Source organism: Accipiter gentilis, chromosome 3 (assembly GCF_929443795.1).
Source record: "Accipiter gentilis chromosome 3, bAccGen1.1, whole genome shotgun sequence".
Taxonomy (NCBI): Eukaryota; Metazoa; Chordata; class Aves; order Accipitriformes; family Accipitridae; genus Astur; species Astur gentilis.
This window is the reverse complement of record NC_064882.1, coordinates 48718243-48735712: the sequence shown is the minus strand read 5'-3', so window position 1 is coordinate 48735712 and position 17470 is coordinate 48718243. Positions and strand designations below refer to the sequence as shown.

At 48.9% G+C, this 17470-nt stretch overlaps 1 protein-coding gene across 10 annotated transcripts in view; it reads left to right on the top strand.

Moving 5' to 3' along the window:
* The window catches only part of DCTN1 (dynactin subunit 1), an 85090-nt gene that overhangs the window by 10056 nt on the left and 57564 nt on the right, over window positions 1-17470 (top strand). For 4 of the 10 annotated variants that reach the window (XM_049831381.1, XM_049831365.1, XM_049831346.1 and 1 more), the window contains exon 2: window positions 15060-15308. In XM_049831381.1, the coding sequence (XP_049687338.1) occupies window positions 15081-15308 (228 nt within the window). In that variant the 5' untranslated portion in view covers window positions 15060-15080. Of the gene's footprint in view, window positions 1-278; window positions 2917-15059; window positions 15309-17470 lie in introns of those variants that run through there. The other 6 variants (XM_049831355.1, XM_049831340.1, XM_049831321.1 and 3 more) reach the window with 3 other exon arrangements.

Sequence of the window (17470 nt, the reverse complement as noted above, 5' to 3'; positions counted from 1 at the left end):
AACCTCCCAGATTCTTGCAGTGAGTGGCTGGAGACTTCCGAAGCTGGAGTTGGTACTTCCCTCTGCGGTTAAAAGCAGCACTTGACAGATTTTCTAAAAGGGAAGAATTTTGGTTTAATACTTACTAGAGAGGAACCACAAGAGTCCTAGTCTTGTGAGCCTGAGCAGAGTAGGGAGCGTGCACAGTCCTTGTAGAGGAATGAGGGAGATTTGACAGAAGGGGTGTTTCTAGCCTGTTTTTTTTTTTTTTTTTTTTTTTTTTTGTCCCACAGCTGTTGGATTTGTTGGATGTGAACGGGAGACCCCCCCCCATGCTCCAAAACCATCTTCACTGCTGGGGGCTGCAGCAGTGATGCCTCCCACCCCTCCTTTGTTTCATTTATGGATCAGTGCAGGGGGAGTACCGTGATCCTCTTCCCAAAGTGGTTGGCTTTGGTCATACTGCAGTCGGTAGAGAAAGACAGAGTGACCTGATCTGGGACAAACTGCCTGTTTCTGACCAGCCAACACATCACTGTCTGCTCTTTCCAGCCCTCTTTGGTGTTGCTTTGCATTCCTCTCTTCTGGTGATCACTGTGGTTTGGCCTGTCCTTCTCTGGAGTGGAGGGTGTCATGCAGAGCTTTGGGAACCTTCGCCTGACAGGTTGTGCAGATGCAAAAGTATTTACAATGCGTGGGAAGGCTGGGAGAGGCTGGAGTTTGGGTTCCTCCTGCTGCACTGGCTCAGCCGCACAGGTGCAGGGTTACCTGAGCTGCTGCTAGTCTCAGTTTTTCATAATTTCATTGTGTTCGACTAGTTTTGGTTGTGTTTGACTTGGGTTTTCTTCAAATAATGCAGGTTTTGGCATCTAATGTCCTTGATCTCTCCTAGAGCTGACAGAGTTGAAAGGAGTGGGAAGACACTCATGCCTTTTTGTAACTTTCTCAGAGACTTAGGAAGTGACGAACAGGTTTTAACTTCCCTTTTGTGCTGGCTGACTGGAGTAACGTGGAGTAGGTCTGTTGACTGCAGTGTGCTTCTCCAATGGATAAATTAACCTTTGCTTTGCATGAGAAATATAATTGTGCTTTGACAAAACCCTGTAGCTTTTCAGAGCGGTCTTGTGGAGCTCCTGGAGCAGTGGCAGGGTTTTCCCATCCGTCGGGGAGTGCCTCTCCTGGTTTGCTCGGCAGGTGTGGTTATCTTTCTGTTTGCTCACCGTGGGCAGTTTGTAGCTGTGATGGTCAGTGAGTGTCTGGCATTGCTCTGGTTGAGTTCTTGGTTGTTCCTGTGATAAAGTCCTAGTTTCTAGCTAAGTTTTTGTTGTTCATCCCTGTCGTATGTCTAAAGTTCATTCCTTTGAATGTGATTGCTGTATCCTTGAAGACCACCTGCTTAATTTTGTGAGATGTTCTGGTCTTCGTCTGTCTGAATGTGCCACCCCCTGTTCAGTGCCATGCTCTGCCTTTTTGGTGTATAACTGGTTTTCAAACTTTTCTGCCTGGTTCCTAAAGCAAAGTTTCAGCGCAGGTACTGGCATCAAGATAGCTGATTCTTACTTGCCTTTCATGGAATAGTTAGGAGTCATCTGCAGCAGTGCAGGAAACAAGGGATCAGAGGATATGTTCATTAATACAAGGATTCCGAAAAATTCAGCCCCCATATTGACCTATCAAGAACTTTCCGAGCAGGTTCCTCTTGACCCTCTTAAAAACTTCCTGATGACATTGGTTTTTCCCTTCAGGTAGTTCATTGCCTTTGTTATGGTCACTGCAATCAGGTGCTAAAATAGGATGGAAACAGTCATAAAAATTCATGGTGCACCCCCTGTTTTGGAGATGGCCGCATGTGTTGGTGTCCCGGGAGGGGACGGCTGGGTGCAGGGTCCCAGGCTGCTGGTGGGTTCTGGTGTCTTGCAGCTGTGGAGGAAGCTGCAGCACGAGGTGGCTGGGCATGGTGGCTTGCCAAAGCTCCTCCGTTAGCCTCGCTTGCTGTTTCACAGGCAGCAATTAACCATGCAGACAGCTCTGAGAAGAGGGGCTGATGACTTCAATTAGACATCTATTCAGATCAATCAGGGAAAGAACAATTATTGATTTTAAAATATGCCCCACGATTAACTGTTTGGTCTCCATGCCTCCCATCTGCCTGCGCTGTGGTTGCGTGCACACCTTTACCCAGCGGTGCTGGGGTGCTGTACGTGGCTGGGGGGTGTTGGGGAGAGAACCTGCATCATGGTGTTATTTTCCCTCAAACTTTGCCATGGAGGGATGTGGTGTCAGGGCAGGCGGGAAGAGCAAGGTATGGCTGATGGGGACAAACCTTAGCAATCGGCAAGGGGGACGGGAGGCACGCTGAGCGCTCCTATGGTGGTGTCCAGATGTGTCTTGGTTGGCTCCAGGCTGGAGGAAATTAGGATGGCCCCTGCCCAGCACCCAGCAGTGGGTGCTGCCTGCACAGCAGGACAAGCAGGAGGAGGCTTTGTCCTTCCTGGTGCCCTGGCGCGGGTGGGTGAGCGGCGGCTGTGCCAGTGGCCATGCCGGGGCCTTACCGTGGCTGAGCCGAGGCCGGTTGCCTTTCCTCCTGCGGCTCTACCAGGAGCCGGGTAGCGTTAGGACCCAGCGAGCTGGCAGTGCCGGTGACAAGTCTGGAGCAGCACTAGCGCAGAGTAGTCTCCATCAGCTGGGCTGGATTTTTGTATATCCCTGTATTAAAGAATCCTCTGCCAGAGAAGGGCTTTTTCCCCTTTCTGTGCGACCCAGCAGAGCCTTGCCAGGGGGACACAGCGATGGTTAGATCGGCTGAAATGTGAAAAACCTCTGCTGACTTACCGCTGGCCATGAACTGAGACCATTATCTAAAAATAATAAATCTTTAAAATAAAGAGAGAAGCCAGCGGCAGCATGGCCCAGAGCAAGAGACACACATACAGCCGGGTAAGTTGGGGGGGAGGGAAACTTATTTACAAACTCCCGGCTATGCTGTTAGATAATATTGTAATGTATCTTAATGCTATCTGTTGCAATGAAAAATATATCTATTTTTATACTGAAATCTAGATTGTGTTTCCTGTGCTTTCATGTTTCTGGAATTTGATAGCTTCATCACTAACAATATCTGTTATGATGTACAGTGGGTGGATAAATAGTCTGAATTATATTAGCGGCCGTGTCCTTTTGATTTAAGTTAGTCTGCTTTTGCTGTTAATTATCACTGATAATGCAACGAGGCATCAGCTGAGCCTCCGGTGATGACAGAATCTTTCTAGGGCTTTTCATCACAAAGATTCGGGGTTGTTTTCCTTTCTGCATCGTGTTTTTCCTTCCTCTTTGCTTATTTTCCAGGTTCATGGTGAGATACTGAGCTTCCGAGTGCCTGAAAATCATTTCCAGGTTTTACCGTATTGCAGTTAACCCTGGGCTGTGCGGTGGGCAGCAGAACCGGAGCCGGGCACTGGCCCTACAGCGAGGCCTTTCTTTGGAGTTTCTTTCTTTGTCGTTTTGTTCTTCCTCGCCGGCGTGGTGACATTGTGTCCCAGACACTTGCTGTTTTGGGGACCGGGCAGCGCATTTTCGGCATCTCTGTTAGTGCTTGCCAACTTGGCAGAGTGCTTTGTAACTCCAGGGCTGGTTGCAGGGGCAGGAGGGCTGCACTTTGGCAGTGCCGGGGAGGGCAGACCCCTTCCCACCGCCTGCCTTACACCAGGTTTATGTCCAGCCCGGGGGCTGCCCAAAAAAAACCCCCGTGGAGGAGTGTGACCTGCGACTGCTCTGCCTGCCCAGGCAAGGGCGTTGTGCAAGAGCACGGAGCCCAGAGCCGCCCGTTGCCGGTGGGGCGTGCATGTGTGATTTGGTCTCTGGCCGAAACAATTTGCTTGCGTAGTCACAGGCTGCTGAACGGAGCAGCTGCCATTCAGAAAAAGGCTTGGGGCTGCCGGCGATAGCGTGTGGCTGGAAAGTTGCTTTATCCACCCTGTGCAGGTCAAAGTGTGTTTCCGTGCGGAGATGCGGCTGTGGAGCACGCCCCTGGGCTGGGAAATTATGTCTGCAGGCGTACGAAGGCAGACTGCTTGAGCTTCCCAGGCTGTGTGTTTGCTAAATGTTGCTGTTTTCAGTGGGGGGGAGTGGGCCGAAGGAGGTGAAATTTCAAACTGAGTCTTGGCAGTTCTGTCCTGATAACTGCATTGAATTTCGGTCAGGCAGGACAGCAGCTGTGTCTCCTGGATGCGAGCAGGCTTATCTGCGTTTTACTCAAATTGCATTTTGAAATCGGTACCGTGGGGACCAAAGCTGCGCCAGACCTTCCGGCTGGGCTGGAGCGACCGGCTGTCCTGGCAGTGTCTGTACGAGTGTTATAGGGACGTGTGGTCATACACCAGTGCTGTGGCCGGTGTCGTTGCTGTTGGAAACATGTGAACCATCTGCATTTGACTTCTTGCTGCCCAGATTTGAGCAGAATGAGTCCAGTACCATGGCGGTGTTTGCACGGTGGGGGCTTCATCCTGGTGACGCCTTGCTGGCTCATCTGCAAGTCTGACAGCGGCAGACCCACGCTGCTCCAGCTTTTGCTGGGTGAGACAGCAGCCACCCCCACCGTGTCACCGGGTGACGGGTCTGCTCTTAATCCTGGGGTAATCCCCTCCTTTCAATAGGGATGGTATGGCAGCATCACACACTATCTGGTAATAACTAGACTTAACAGAAACTAGAATTCTTTCCAAGTCTTTCCGTATTCCAGCCGTGTTGCGTCACATCTTGAATTTGAGGCTAGAAGCATTTTAACCTGTGGTCATGAATCTTGTCATGGGGGCTTTTCAGAGGTGGTTGCTGTGTTCAAGGTTTGGTTGAAACTTTTGATCTGTATTTTGAATGACAGTTTGAGGTTCAATTAGTCATATCTGCACAGAGGGAGGCGTCCCTGTGTGCCGGCGTAATGATGTGAGTCTGGCTTCTGGAAGGAATACAATAAATATTCCTTGGGTTATCTGCTATAATGGAGCAAAACACTGAAACCGTCATGCTTGGATGAAACATAGTAGTGACCCAAATCATGCTCAAATCATAAGTCAAGTCACTTGGAATTGCATCCATTTTTCAGTGACTAATAACCAGTATTTTCAAAGAACTGAGGAAATGGTCTGTAAATGTGTGTAATACTTTAAACACAGGTAAAAATGGCAAAACGTGTTTTTGAGTGGTGCCAGGTAGGCAGTTATGCGGAGCAAGGTCTTCTATTAATGGAGCAGGTGGGCAGTCGAAGCGCAGCCCCCATGGCTTGCTCCTCGCCTGGAGGAGGTTTCTTCTCCAGCCCTGTCCCTGCCTGTTCAGTGAGTGGGACGAGGAGCTCCTCCAGGGCTGTGCAATGTGCTCCTCCAAGCATGATGGCTTCCTCCAAGCCACCTGCCTAGGGACTGTCCTGCCGCAGCCCGGCCTGGTGCTGTGCGGGCAGTGATGGCTGCTCTGGTAGGTCAGCGTTCCTGGTTGCTTCTCCGGCTGCCCAATCCCCACCACCTCCCCTGTAGCCCGAGTTGGCCGTTGATACCCTACGGTGTAGGTTTGGGAGAGTGGGGTGACAGAATGCTGCCTCTGCTATCAGAGTGCACTAATTTCTCATTTCATGTAATTTAGCAGCTTATTCACCCTTTAGACCATCGCTGCATGGGAGTGATGATTGAGCTGTTATGAATTGTCCACACTGATGCTCGCACAGATTTCCCGAGGGCTCCTGCCTAATGGAGAGTCTGTCAGTGGGTGAGTGGCCCTAGGGAGTAACTCTCTGGCCTTGTGTGTGTACTCCTTGTCTCCTCCGGTGGGCTGGTGTCCGTGGGAGCTTCCTACAGCTCTGTGCTCCTCTGTCCTCTTTATTTGCCATTGGTGTATCACCACCTTGCTCTCTGTGCCCAGAATTTGGGTACCCAGAGCACTGGTGTGTCCTGCTGGAAAGGCTGGTGTGGCCGGAGAGGATGCTCATACTTCCCTTGTTCATTTGGCACTGGCAGAAGATGACATTTTGGTCACTGGTGGCAGGGGAGAAGTTCCCAAAACTCAGTCCCACCTGAAGTTCCATCTGTCGGTTTTCCTGGAGACGGAGCCCGCCAGAGCTGAGGGCAGACCCTGTGGTGTGTGAGGTGCGGCTCTTGAGACACACTCTGGCTCTTAGGAAGAGATCAGCGAGGAGCCGGTGTATCATACTGTGTCTGGAGACCCGAGGACGTTCTGGGTTGTGTCACCGGCTGCTGTGTCGTGCTGTTGTGCTCTGGTGTCCCCAAGGATGACTGACCCTAAGTTTGCTGTATCTCTCACCCCTGCCTCCTTCCTCTGCAGCTGGCAAGGGATTGTGACCACAGCTGAGAGGAACAGCTGCAGGCGGGCACCAGCCTCTCTGGCCCACCACCGACCTGGCTCTACCCTTCCACCTCTGCTCGGGAAGGCCATCGGGTCCCCAGTCCACGGTCATCCGGCTGGGAAGGTAGATGGGAATGCACTATTTCTAGCTTGGACAGTTTCTCTCCTTTTAAAATCTGAAATTGTGGTCATCACGTTGTTTTGAGTCTTCATGAGAATAGCAGTCTCTGGTTTAGCCAGGCAGGTTAGACCCTGGCTCGTCCAACAACACTGGAGAGCTGAGGCAAGACAGAGTCATCGGAGAAGTCAGCTTGATCCTTGCTTCAGTCCGACATACTGACAGCAGTGTGGGACCCAGCAAGCTGCAACACAAGAGGAAGAAAATGTTGATGCTGGTGCGTTGCCCTAAGGCAGGGACAGCAGTGATCCCTGGCCAGGGAGCTGGACCCATGGCTGACCGGGCTCTTTGTAGCTCTGGGTCTGAGTTGCTACTTACAGTTTTGGCCAGAGCAAAGCTGTGTGTGTTAACCAAACTGTGCTCCCCGGCACTGGGGGAAGAGCATGGTGAGCTCCTGACCTTAAGAACATGGAGATGCTGGTGAACGGTGTGAACTGTCATCCTTGCTTTGGAGAAGTGCAACTTGTTCTACTGTCTTATTTCTCGTTAGAAACAAAAGTTACAGAGCCATCGCCTTGTCTTAAGGGCATGAGTATGTTAGAGGCTTATTCTGTGCTCTCCCTTCTTTCCTGAATGTTAAGGATTCAGGAAACATTTCTATTAAAATTACTGCTGATTGACAAATGGACCTTCAGGATGTAAGTTTTGATAGGTTTCTGTAGCGGCCAGACTTACTTGTAGAACGTATGGCACTACCTCCATGTTATCTGTGCTCTTCAGAGGCATAGCTTGTTGTTAAGCTCAAGAAGAATTACTGAATTTAAGAATGGATATTGCAGCAATCACACGTGTATTGAACAGGCTATCTGAGTGGGGCAGTTGGTGTGAGATCTGCTTTGGTGCCAAGGAGCGTGGTGCTTCTCAGTTTGAACTGCAGTGAGCAGTGCTGGGAGAAGCAGGTGAAGGCCCTGGTGTGACATTAATGATCTTGTGGAACGATGGTTGAGATCCTGCCCTAAAAAAAGACCTGTAGGTAAAGGGTCTGTGGACGTTTTGTGGGAGCATGCTGTGATGGTGTTATACTCAGTAGGCTTGGCCTTTCTGCTCGAACTCTGTGGCCATGCAAAGAGCCCTTCCCAGGCATAGGAGGTGTTTCGGTGTTGATGTGAGTTGGGGCAAGTGTTCCATTTGTTCCCTTTGTAATGGCTGTGACCGTACCTATCACCCCACCATGGTGTCCATTCTGAACCCCTCTGGCCTTAGATGGGCAGCAGTCTGTCCTTCCCGCTGAGAGATGGATAGACTTGGGATGGTCCAGTTTCTGCTGGGTCCTGGGAAGCTGAAGCCGTGGTGCAAAGCTCTGGGGTGGACCTTGCTGAACCCCTTGAAGTCCTTTTCTACCCCTCATGCTGTGTCCCAGCAGGTTCAGGGAGTACAGAATACTCGCGTACCTTCACAGGCGTTGTAAAGTAGAGAAACAGACCTTTTTTTCCAGTTAGCACCACATCCACCCCATTGACCCTGCAGAACTCCCTTTGTTACTGCAGAAGGGCCTTTTATATGATCACTGAGTGACGGAAGGAAGTTTCATCGTTGTGTCAAGTTGACCACATAAGGATGTGTGAGTGTGGGCTCTACACCCCGATTTATTTATTTATTTGGAGAACATCATAAAACTTGTAAAAACTGCTCGTAGGAGGCAGAAGGCCGAGGTGCTCTTGTGCAGGGGCCACTCACTTGCTTCGGGCTGCCCAGCTGCCTGGGGGAGCTTGCTGGCTCCTGCTGAGGAGGAGGAGAAGGAGGAGCACATCACAGGCAGGTACCGTGCATTGCCCATACCCTCCGTATCCCCATCAACCCCCTGCCCAGCCGGGGGCTCACACTGGTTGTCTGTTTGCAGAATGGGAGCTTTCTGTGGGGTGGAAACACATTTGACCCGGCGGACGTTTCCTACAGACAGTTTCAGAGAGCTGCATCGATCCACGTGTTGCGTGCACGTGGCTTTGCAGAAGCCAGGCTGCGTGCCTTGCATGTGCCTGTCCAGGAATTTCCTTCTCCCCAGTGATGATTGTGCCATATTTTATAGGTAGGGCTCTGTTCTCAAATGCCCAGCAGCCCTTAACTTCTCTAACTATCTTGGCAAATTTATTTTTTTGTTCTTTTTTCTCAAGTGGGGCTGAGCAGTAACTTACATTAGGAAATCCTTGCTCTGGTAGATATGCATCTTATGAATTTTCCTTTATAATCAGTCTTATTGTTGCCATTTTATTTGGGATGAGTTTTGTATTGGTGGAAGTTATCTTCTAGATTCCCAAAAGTCACAGTGTGCCAGTGGAGAAGGAGCTTCTGGACTTTTGAAGTGTGATTTGTAACCTCTTCATTTTGTGAATAGTGAGGTCCCACTTAGGAAGTGGAACTGGGGAATAGGGTTAGGGCAGGACACTGTCTGGGGCAGGACACTACTCCGAAAGTTCCTTGGCGAGACGTTGTAAGCAAAGTGTGTTTGGAAAAAGTTATTCTGAAATGCTTTTTTGCTGATGTTACAAATTATGGGCTTTCTTGGGAAGGGAGAACACGGCACAAGAATACCATGGAATTAATAAGCATTCTGTTTTTTAAAATGAAACCTTTTTTGATAGATTTATAAAATTATAATAACTTTATATTTGAGACTGAAAACATGGTTATCTACTTTTGGCAGATTTAATTGCATTAACTTTCCTTATTCAGCACTAATGAGATCGCAGACATGCGAGAAAGATGTTAACGACCTGTTTTATTACTTTCTTGTGGTGATGCATACCCATATGTTACTAATTGGCTGCTATGTTAATTATAACATCTAACTAATGACCTGAGTGACAAATAAACCCTGAGACTGACCCATGTTCATATAGGCTGAGGGGAGTCACGAGGCAAACCAAGACAAAACTTATTTGAGATGTTGCTATTGCTAACGAAATCCATTATCTGGAAATGAAATATTGGTAAATAAATCTGTTACCTGGAGGTGGACAGTGGCTTGTGGAGCGCAGGGGGCTGCAGCCCTCCCTAAGCCTGACAGCCAGGACTTGGGTGGAGTTTTGGGTTGCATGCTCATGTCTTTCCTGGAGTACTGAAACGCACATGGATCTGTCGGCTCCGTGTCTTCACGAGCCTCTCCAGCCCCGTCCCTGGGCTCAGCACAGGCAGCCGTTGCTCTGCTCGGTCGAGGGAGCACGTCCACGCTGCCGGTGGGACTGTGGATGCCGGCACCGCTGACTTTAAATCCAGCAAACGTGGGCACTGTTAGCAGCAGAGGTGTTGTGCGTGGACTGCTGGGCAGCTGAGGTCCCAGCTGGGCTTCCACAGACCTGGTGAAGTCTGTACTGTGCCCTTTTTGCTGCTGGCCCCACTTGGGTAGGTGAGAGCATAGCATTGCTTTACAAATGCTGTTACCCCATTGGGATACAGGCAGTGTCTGCAGGGAGATGCTCTCTTTGGTCTGGGCAGGGCTTTGCTGGGAAAGAAGGAGGTAAGTTGAGGGAAAGGAGCTAAGAAGCAGCTAATGCTAGTTTGGGCGTTGTTTTTGACTGATGCAGTGTTTCAGTAGTGCTTTGCAGACATTGGTTCTCTCTTTCTGAAGTGTGCAAATATTAGAGATGGGAACGGATGCCAAAGGCTGAATTTCCATGGTTTTATTGACCAGCAGCTTTGGGTGAAGTTCTGTTGTTCCTGGGACAAACACAGCAATGTGCCAAAGCCAGCGGACACACTGCAGAAGTAGGCAGTACAATGGAAAAAGTGTCCTTCGTCCGGGACTGGACGCATCGTGCTCATTGCAGCTAAGTGCCTTTTGGGATTTACTGGAACACAGCAGCTGGGACAGCTATCTATATATGTGTGGTTTTATTTTTTTAGGTCAACACCCCCAGAAATTTTATGTTTATGACTTGGAGGCTTAGTCTGAACCTAATGCTGCAGCCATAAATTACCTGCCAGTGCGTACCAAAAGCCATTTATTTACCCAGCTCAGGTCTCTGCCAGCGGAGATGACCCGGAGGGCTGAGTTCACCTGCGTGCACCGGGGTGGCCACGCTCACCGGGGTACGGCACTACCACCCCAGGGTGAGCAGGGGCTGGATTGCCTAGGAGGGATGGACAGGTGCCCAAAATAAAATATAAAAAATACCTGCAGCCCCTTCTCCTGGCTGTCCGTGGGCACCTCCAGAGAGAAAATTGGGGTTTTGTGGCTCCTAGGGGATTTTCAGTTGTTTTACCATGTAAAAAGTAACCTTCAAATGCTTTGCCTGTGTGACTGAGTACGTAGAGAAGAAATACGAAGCTCTCTGTCTTATTTGCTAATGAAAATGCTAGAACTCATTTAAATGAATCTTTCAAAGGGGACGCTACCTGAGTTGGCATTTTTTTCAGACTACTCAACAGATTTACAGTAATTTGCATAATTTTCTGTTTTGCTGTGGTAATGTAAATTATTTTGGTCTACCCTTTCATACCACTACAGAGAAGAATCCTGCACTGGGTATCTATTTATAGTCGGGAAAATTGCACATCCTGGAGGCTTTTACCTGCATTTTGATTTTTTCCAGTTACTTGACTGCAGAGCAGAGGCTTTCTGGTGCCAGGACGGCTAGGGTGTGAAGGACTTGCCAGGCACTGAGCTGCATGATGGTTTTACTCTCCTTTTCAGTAAAGTCTGGTGTTAGTTTCTTTCTACTGCACTAATTGGGTAGTTTGCTGCAATCTCAGGGCGGTTTGATGTGGGGAAAAGGTCTTTTCTTTTAAACAACTGCATGGAAAGGAGTCACTGTGGCAGAAAATCGGTGCTGGAGCATATTGCAAGTGAAATGTGGTGGAACTTCCAAATAGGCTGATGGGGTGATTCATTCGTTTGACTCTGCTGCTAATTCTTAGGAGATGGTCTCTGGAGATGGTTTTGCAAGGAACAAAGATGTGCTGCTTGCTTTATTATGCATCTCTGCTTCATAATTTGTAAAACAGGCCCTGAAGAGCTTTTGTGGTTTAAAAAAAATCAGGAAATTCTTTTTCCATGTGAAGCCCCAGTTTTTTCTTCCCTGGAGAATTTATGCGACTGCTGATGAGGAGAAAAATGGCACTGAGAGGCCGGTGGTGGGCTCTTCTGCTGTGGCTCCACCAGTAATTGCCCCAAACTGGCAAATCTGGCTTACAAGACTCCTCACCTCCAGCTCTGCTAGCTGTCCCTTCCTTGTGGTGGGCATCTGTCTGCAGGTGTCTGTCTGTAGCCACATCGAAACCTGCTCGTGAGATGGTGTTTTTAAAATCGGTTGGGGCAGCACGCTGGGGAGGCTGGTCATCCATGATGGAGAATGGGTGAGAAGCTGTGGAGAAGGTCAGGAGCCTCATAAATTGGCTTTGCTGTCAGAAAAGCTGTAATGTGGAGCCATGCTGTATCCTGTGTCTGATGGCTTAAAAATCTAGGTGTTTTGGTTCCTGTTAGTATGTGCTTTTACTCGGATTACTCTTTGGAAAGGAAGGGAGGAAGACAAGCTCTCCCTCAGCCCCCATGCGAGTGCTCTGCAGAAAGCGTTCCCCAGACGCCCACGTGCAGCCCACAACACCAAACATGATGTTGCTGCAGCAGAAACGGTGAAGTAGTTGATTTTTGAGGCCAGTTTATCTGCTACCGCTCTACAGACTGACACTATAGAAAAATACAAACGATACTGCTTGTAAGGTGAAAGCCTGGCTGGGTTATCTCTGTGCTCTGAGCTTCTTGTCTTGTCCCACTCAATGCAGCTGAGAGGCTGGTTCCTGCAAGTCGTGCTCTGCTCCTCCTGAAACGTGTCCCTGGGCTTTTGTCTGCTGGTTCTGCTGTCGGCTGCCTCCTTGGTCGTGAGCATCTGCTCTGCGTGCTGCTGCTGGCACACGTGGTTTTGTCCTGCTTCACCGTCCGTGCTCCTCTCCTGGCAGTGCAGCTGCGAGAGGGTGGCCGGGAGCATCTCCAGAAGTTTACCTGAGACATGTCCCAGTTTTGTGATTTGGAAAGTCACTAGTGCAAGCTGAACCTAAGATGGGATGTATCATCCTTAAAATAACAAAAATCAAAATACCATGATTTGAAAAAAGAGTTTGCAGGACTGGAGCTGAACTTAGCTGCAGGAAGACAGTGTGACACTTTTACCTTATGAATTAGCAGTAAACCTTCCTGCTTTCTGTTAACTAGGTGCATTATTTATCAAATCGGTGGAGACAACACTGTGCTGGTACAAGTCCGATACCTTCAGTTTATAATCTTGCTTCCTTATTTCCTCTGTGAGCACATTCCGTGTTTTAACCTTAGCCAACACATGTTGAAGTCGTGTGTGAACACTCATGGTATGGATTTTCCACTATCGTTTAACTGTTAGTACAAGCATAAGGTCCCTTATCCCTGGGGCAGCGTGTGTGCCCGGGGAGCCGTGCCATACTCCGGGCAGGTGTTACCCGCAGCAGTGCAGCTTCGATTTCCAGCTCATGGTGTTTAACACATGTATAGATCTTACCTGGGCTGCAGCTGCCCACGGCCACCAGACTGGCCAGGAAACTGGCAAACATAAACCAGGATGGATAAAAAGGATAGCAATTGGTTTTAAAACTGCCAGGCAGGAACCTTTCTATTCAAATGGTGAATCTTGCTTTTCCTGGCTTCTTGTTTTCTTAGAGTTTTGGTCTCATTTTTTATAGCAAGTGGGACATGTTGATTTTACAGCTGCAAGTATTTTGCAGAATATTGTTGCTAGTCCTTCTGGCAACTGAAACGATCCAATATTTTGGTAGACATTTATTTATGTGGCATAAGTTTTAGATGTGAGGTCTTGTTTTTGTTTGTTTGCTACAAAATGGTGATTGATTTTGGTTTTTATGAAAAGATTATTTTGTGTTGTTGATTTCTGCCAATTGTATTTGGATGAAAAGTGGAATTCAGTTTTGTGTGGAAAACTGGCGTCACAGTTCTTAGTCACAAAACCTCCTGAGCGTGATGGGTATATTCTGTATTCAAACCCAATGCATCAGTATGCAAAGGAAGGCAATAATTTGTTGGTTTGTCTGTTAGCAGTGGTGATTCGGGTTTCTGCATGTGCCAGCCAGAAGCTTTCAAAATACCCTTGGATCTTTGTACAGGCTGAAGCCTCCCTGCCATTGCAACTGCTGAAAACCCCACTTGGTGTCTGGCTGCTGCTGAGACTTGTCTTCACGTCCATCAGCTTGAGAGTGCCCTTCCTCAACTGTTTTCTGTGTCGTGGTTTGGGGGAGTGAAAGCAGCCTTCTGTTCTCATCTGAATAAAAAGTATATTCTTTCACTGAAGCCAAGCCCAGCAGCAATCAAAACAAAATATTTTCTACACAATAAACAGAACTACTGACAAATGGGATGATGTAAATGCCAAACATGCTTCATTTTAGAGACCGCTGTAAGGACAATGCTGCCCTGTCGGACTGAACTATGGAACTTGAGCTGAGCAAGGCAGTCAAATACCCTCTCCCTTCTTAACTGTATTTAAAAGCAGTAGCCTTTTAAAGGCATCAACATTTGGGGAGGGACTTTTAAACAACTAAAAACATATAGTTAATTTAGCTCTATGGCAGGACAGTATAAACATCATCTATTTTGGGCTTATTTTAGAGGAGGAGGCTTTGGGGGCAGGGGGAGGATCCCAATGCCTTACTTGTCTGTGCCCCCCCCCCCCCCCCAACCTCATTACCATTTAAGTAAGACTGAGTCTCATTTAAGTCTCGTGTTCCTCACACCCATCACCTTATCGATGCTCTAAAAGAATTGATCAGTGTAGTTAACTTTCTCTAAACAGAGGGGTACGTATCAGGGATGGCAAGCTTGAAATGTAATGATGCACACTGAAATTTAAGTGTGGATTAATATTTACGATGATAATGCCTTGAAAGCCTAATGAGTTTACTACCAGTATTTTCTGCTTATCAGCATCCTGATAGGAAGTGCCGTTACCAATGGGCACCCCAGAGTCCTGGCACAGAGTGGGTGTCAGGAATACAGTGGGAAACTGGTGTGAGCGGGTGGTCTAACTCTGCGGCTGGTGGTGGGCCACCAGGTCCTCTTAAATCCCAACAATAAGACGGGGTAGGAAAGTAAACTATATCAGAGATGGGTTGTCTGTTACTGAGCATGTAATGCAAGAGGCTGGAAAGCTGTCGGCAGTTTCTGGTATAATGAAAAAAGGATGGAGCAAGTGTAGGTTAAGGCAAATGTGACTGCACTAACATCTGCTACTTCACGGTTGGGTTTTTTTTCTTTTCCCCCCAAAGCTTATAAAAAAAACCTTATAAGTTGGGTTTGTGAGCCTGGCATATCTATTAAAAGAAGAATAGTAGTTAATGGTGTTTTTGCCATTGTTTGTGATTCCCGTTTGGCAGCTGTAATGGAAAGAGTTACCTTTTGCTGGCTCCCGAAAAGAAAGGCTGGTGGAGTTGAATGGGGACCAACCCCTCAGGCTGTGTGGGACCCTGCAGAGCCCGGAGTGAAGGGTGCTGGAGAGGAATGAGACACTGACGTCTGAACCGTGGGTCCATCTCTTTGCACTAGCTGTGTTTAACTTGCTGCGCATCTCCTCTCTGTCCTCAGGCATCCAGCACCGGCACCAGGATGAGTGTGGAAGGGAGCAGCAAGCCCCTGAAGGTGGGCTCCAGAGTCGAAGTCATTGGGAAAGGGCACCGCGGTACAGTGGCTTATGTCGGTGCCACTCTGTTTGCCACGGGAAAGTGGGTCGGTGTCATCCTGGATGAAGCAAAGGGCAAGAACGATGGGACTGTGCAGGGCAGGAGATACTTCACCTGTGAAGAAAACCATGGCATCTTTGTGCGGCAGTCACAGGTATGCTTCCTTCTGCTTGCTGGGCTTGTCTTGGGTATATGTGGCTCATGGGTTGCTTGCTTAAATAGAGGAAAATAGCCCTTTGCACCCAGGTGGGGAGAGATAAAATAAGTTTCCTTTGCTTCCAGAGAGCATGATGTTTCTGGGATTCTCCATCTTCCATTGTGCGAGGGAACAAAACAGCTCCAAACGCGGACAGAAGCCTTGCCTGGAGGCTGTGCTGCTGCCAGAGCTGTGGTTTGTTCCAGTCTGACACGCAGCTTCTCTGCACATTTCATTGTGTGTCTCAATTAGCCCAGTTCATGGGGTTATCATGAAATATTTTCAGGTGAATTGGGTGAAAAAAGTTTGGTGAATTCCAGAGAGCATGGAATGGTTTTATTTTGCCTCCAAAATGAAGAGTAAAGTCTTTCCACTGTCTGCTGCCTCAGAGAGTTACCAGCTGCATCATCTGTAGCAGATGAAGTTTGGGACCAGTATCTGGGTATTTACCTGGAAGTAAAGTCAGAATTTTAATTAAATAATGTTTACCTTAAGGTATATAGAATGCATGACTTGGGTTTAGTTGTTGAGCTTTTGCCATTTATGTACCATAGGTAGGAACTAGGAGCTCGTTTATGTACAAACAAGTCTCCTCCATTTTAATTTCCTCTGTGTAATCTTGAAACAGCACAAGCACAGCACAGTGACACTGCTCTTGAGTCCCACAGGCTGGTGTGCTCCAAGCCCGGTGTCACAGTGAGAGACACTCCTTTTCTCCTTCCCTGGCACAAAATGACTTGTTTAAGTTCCACCCTGTCGCATCTCGGCAGCAGAGTGCCAAGAGAGCTCCTTCCCACTTCCGCAGACCTTCCTTCTGCCCCACCAGACCTGGTGACTTGCTTCCAGGACGTTGGCAGTGGGCAGCTGAGGAAGCTGAACATGAAATAAGGGATTTTAGGAGCAGAAGTCCTGGGGTGGATCCCAGCATCCTCTGTCCGGGCCATCAGAAGGGCCTTCAGCTCACGTGTGGTCAGGGGGTGCAGTAACGGTTCACTGATGAGAAGTGAATGTTCTCTGCTGGCTGTTTTGCTGAGACTCGTGGACCTGGCTTCCTTGCTCCGTCTCTCAGCCTGGCCTGCCAGCTGGAAAAGTAAATAAGTAGTTTACAATTAAAAGTTTTGGTCTGCAGGACCAGGACGCGTGGCACTCAGACCGGGTGGCTGGAGAGGAGCTCATCACACAGGGCAGCCTGTTGGCAGGTCTCTACCCATCAAGCACTTACAAAATCCCAGTGCTGGCAGACCAGGGGAAATACGTGGGCAGTTACCATGCTCCAGGTGTAGTGTGGCCCTCTGCACCCATCGGACATCTGGTGATGTGCAGTGGTACACGTATGTCCCGTGGTGCTGGTGTGGGCAGGTCAGTGTTGCTGTGCTTGCCTGGGACCTTCAGAGGAGTTTCCATCTCATCTCCTGGTGACAGCAGGGTGGTGGTGCAAAGGTTCCTGTGTATGACTTTGCACTGGGGTGTTTGGGGGTCAAACTGAAGGGTGCTCTGTAGTATCTTCTCCTGGGACTCGAAAACTGCTGGGTTGCAGGAGCTGGCCCGAGGGAGCTGTATAGGAGGGCTGAGGCTTGTTCCAGGGTCCGACAGCCACCCCTTGTTGTGCTTCCCTTTTCTTGTTCTGGTCTTGGAACGGTTGGGGTCTTTGTCTCACGTGTCCCCTGCTGAGCAGCACACAGTTTGCTTAAAAATAAGCTGCTTTTCCATGGTGATGGTGAGTAGTTTGTCTCTGCCCGCAAGACCCTGCAAAAGAGCAAATCCCTGGTTTGTGTGTGTGTGCGGAGAAGATGTGCCAGTGGCAGTAGCACTGACCGTCCCTCTGAAACCATGATGTGTGTGGAAAGGTGAACTTGATGAGCACAGGGGAGTGCAGTCTTTGCAGAGCGTATCCAGCATGGATTGCAAATCGCAGCAATTCCTACACCTGCCTTGTGCAGCAGCTGCCGAATCGGCGCAGGGCCATGGCTCTGTGCTCTCCAGCCTTTTTCTCAAGCTCTTATTGCAGAGCGCAGCTTCCCAGAGGGCTTCCAGCACCGGGGCTTAGTGAGCTGGTGAGTCAGCCTGCACCAAAACAGAAGCCCAGCAGAGGCGGTGGAGGAAGCTGCCCAGGGTGTGGG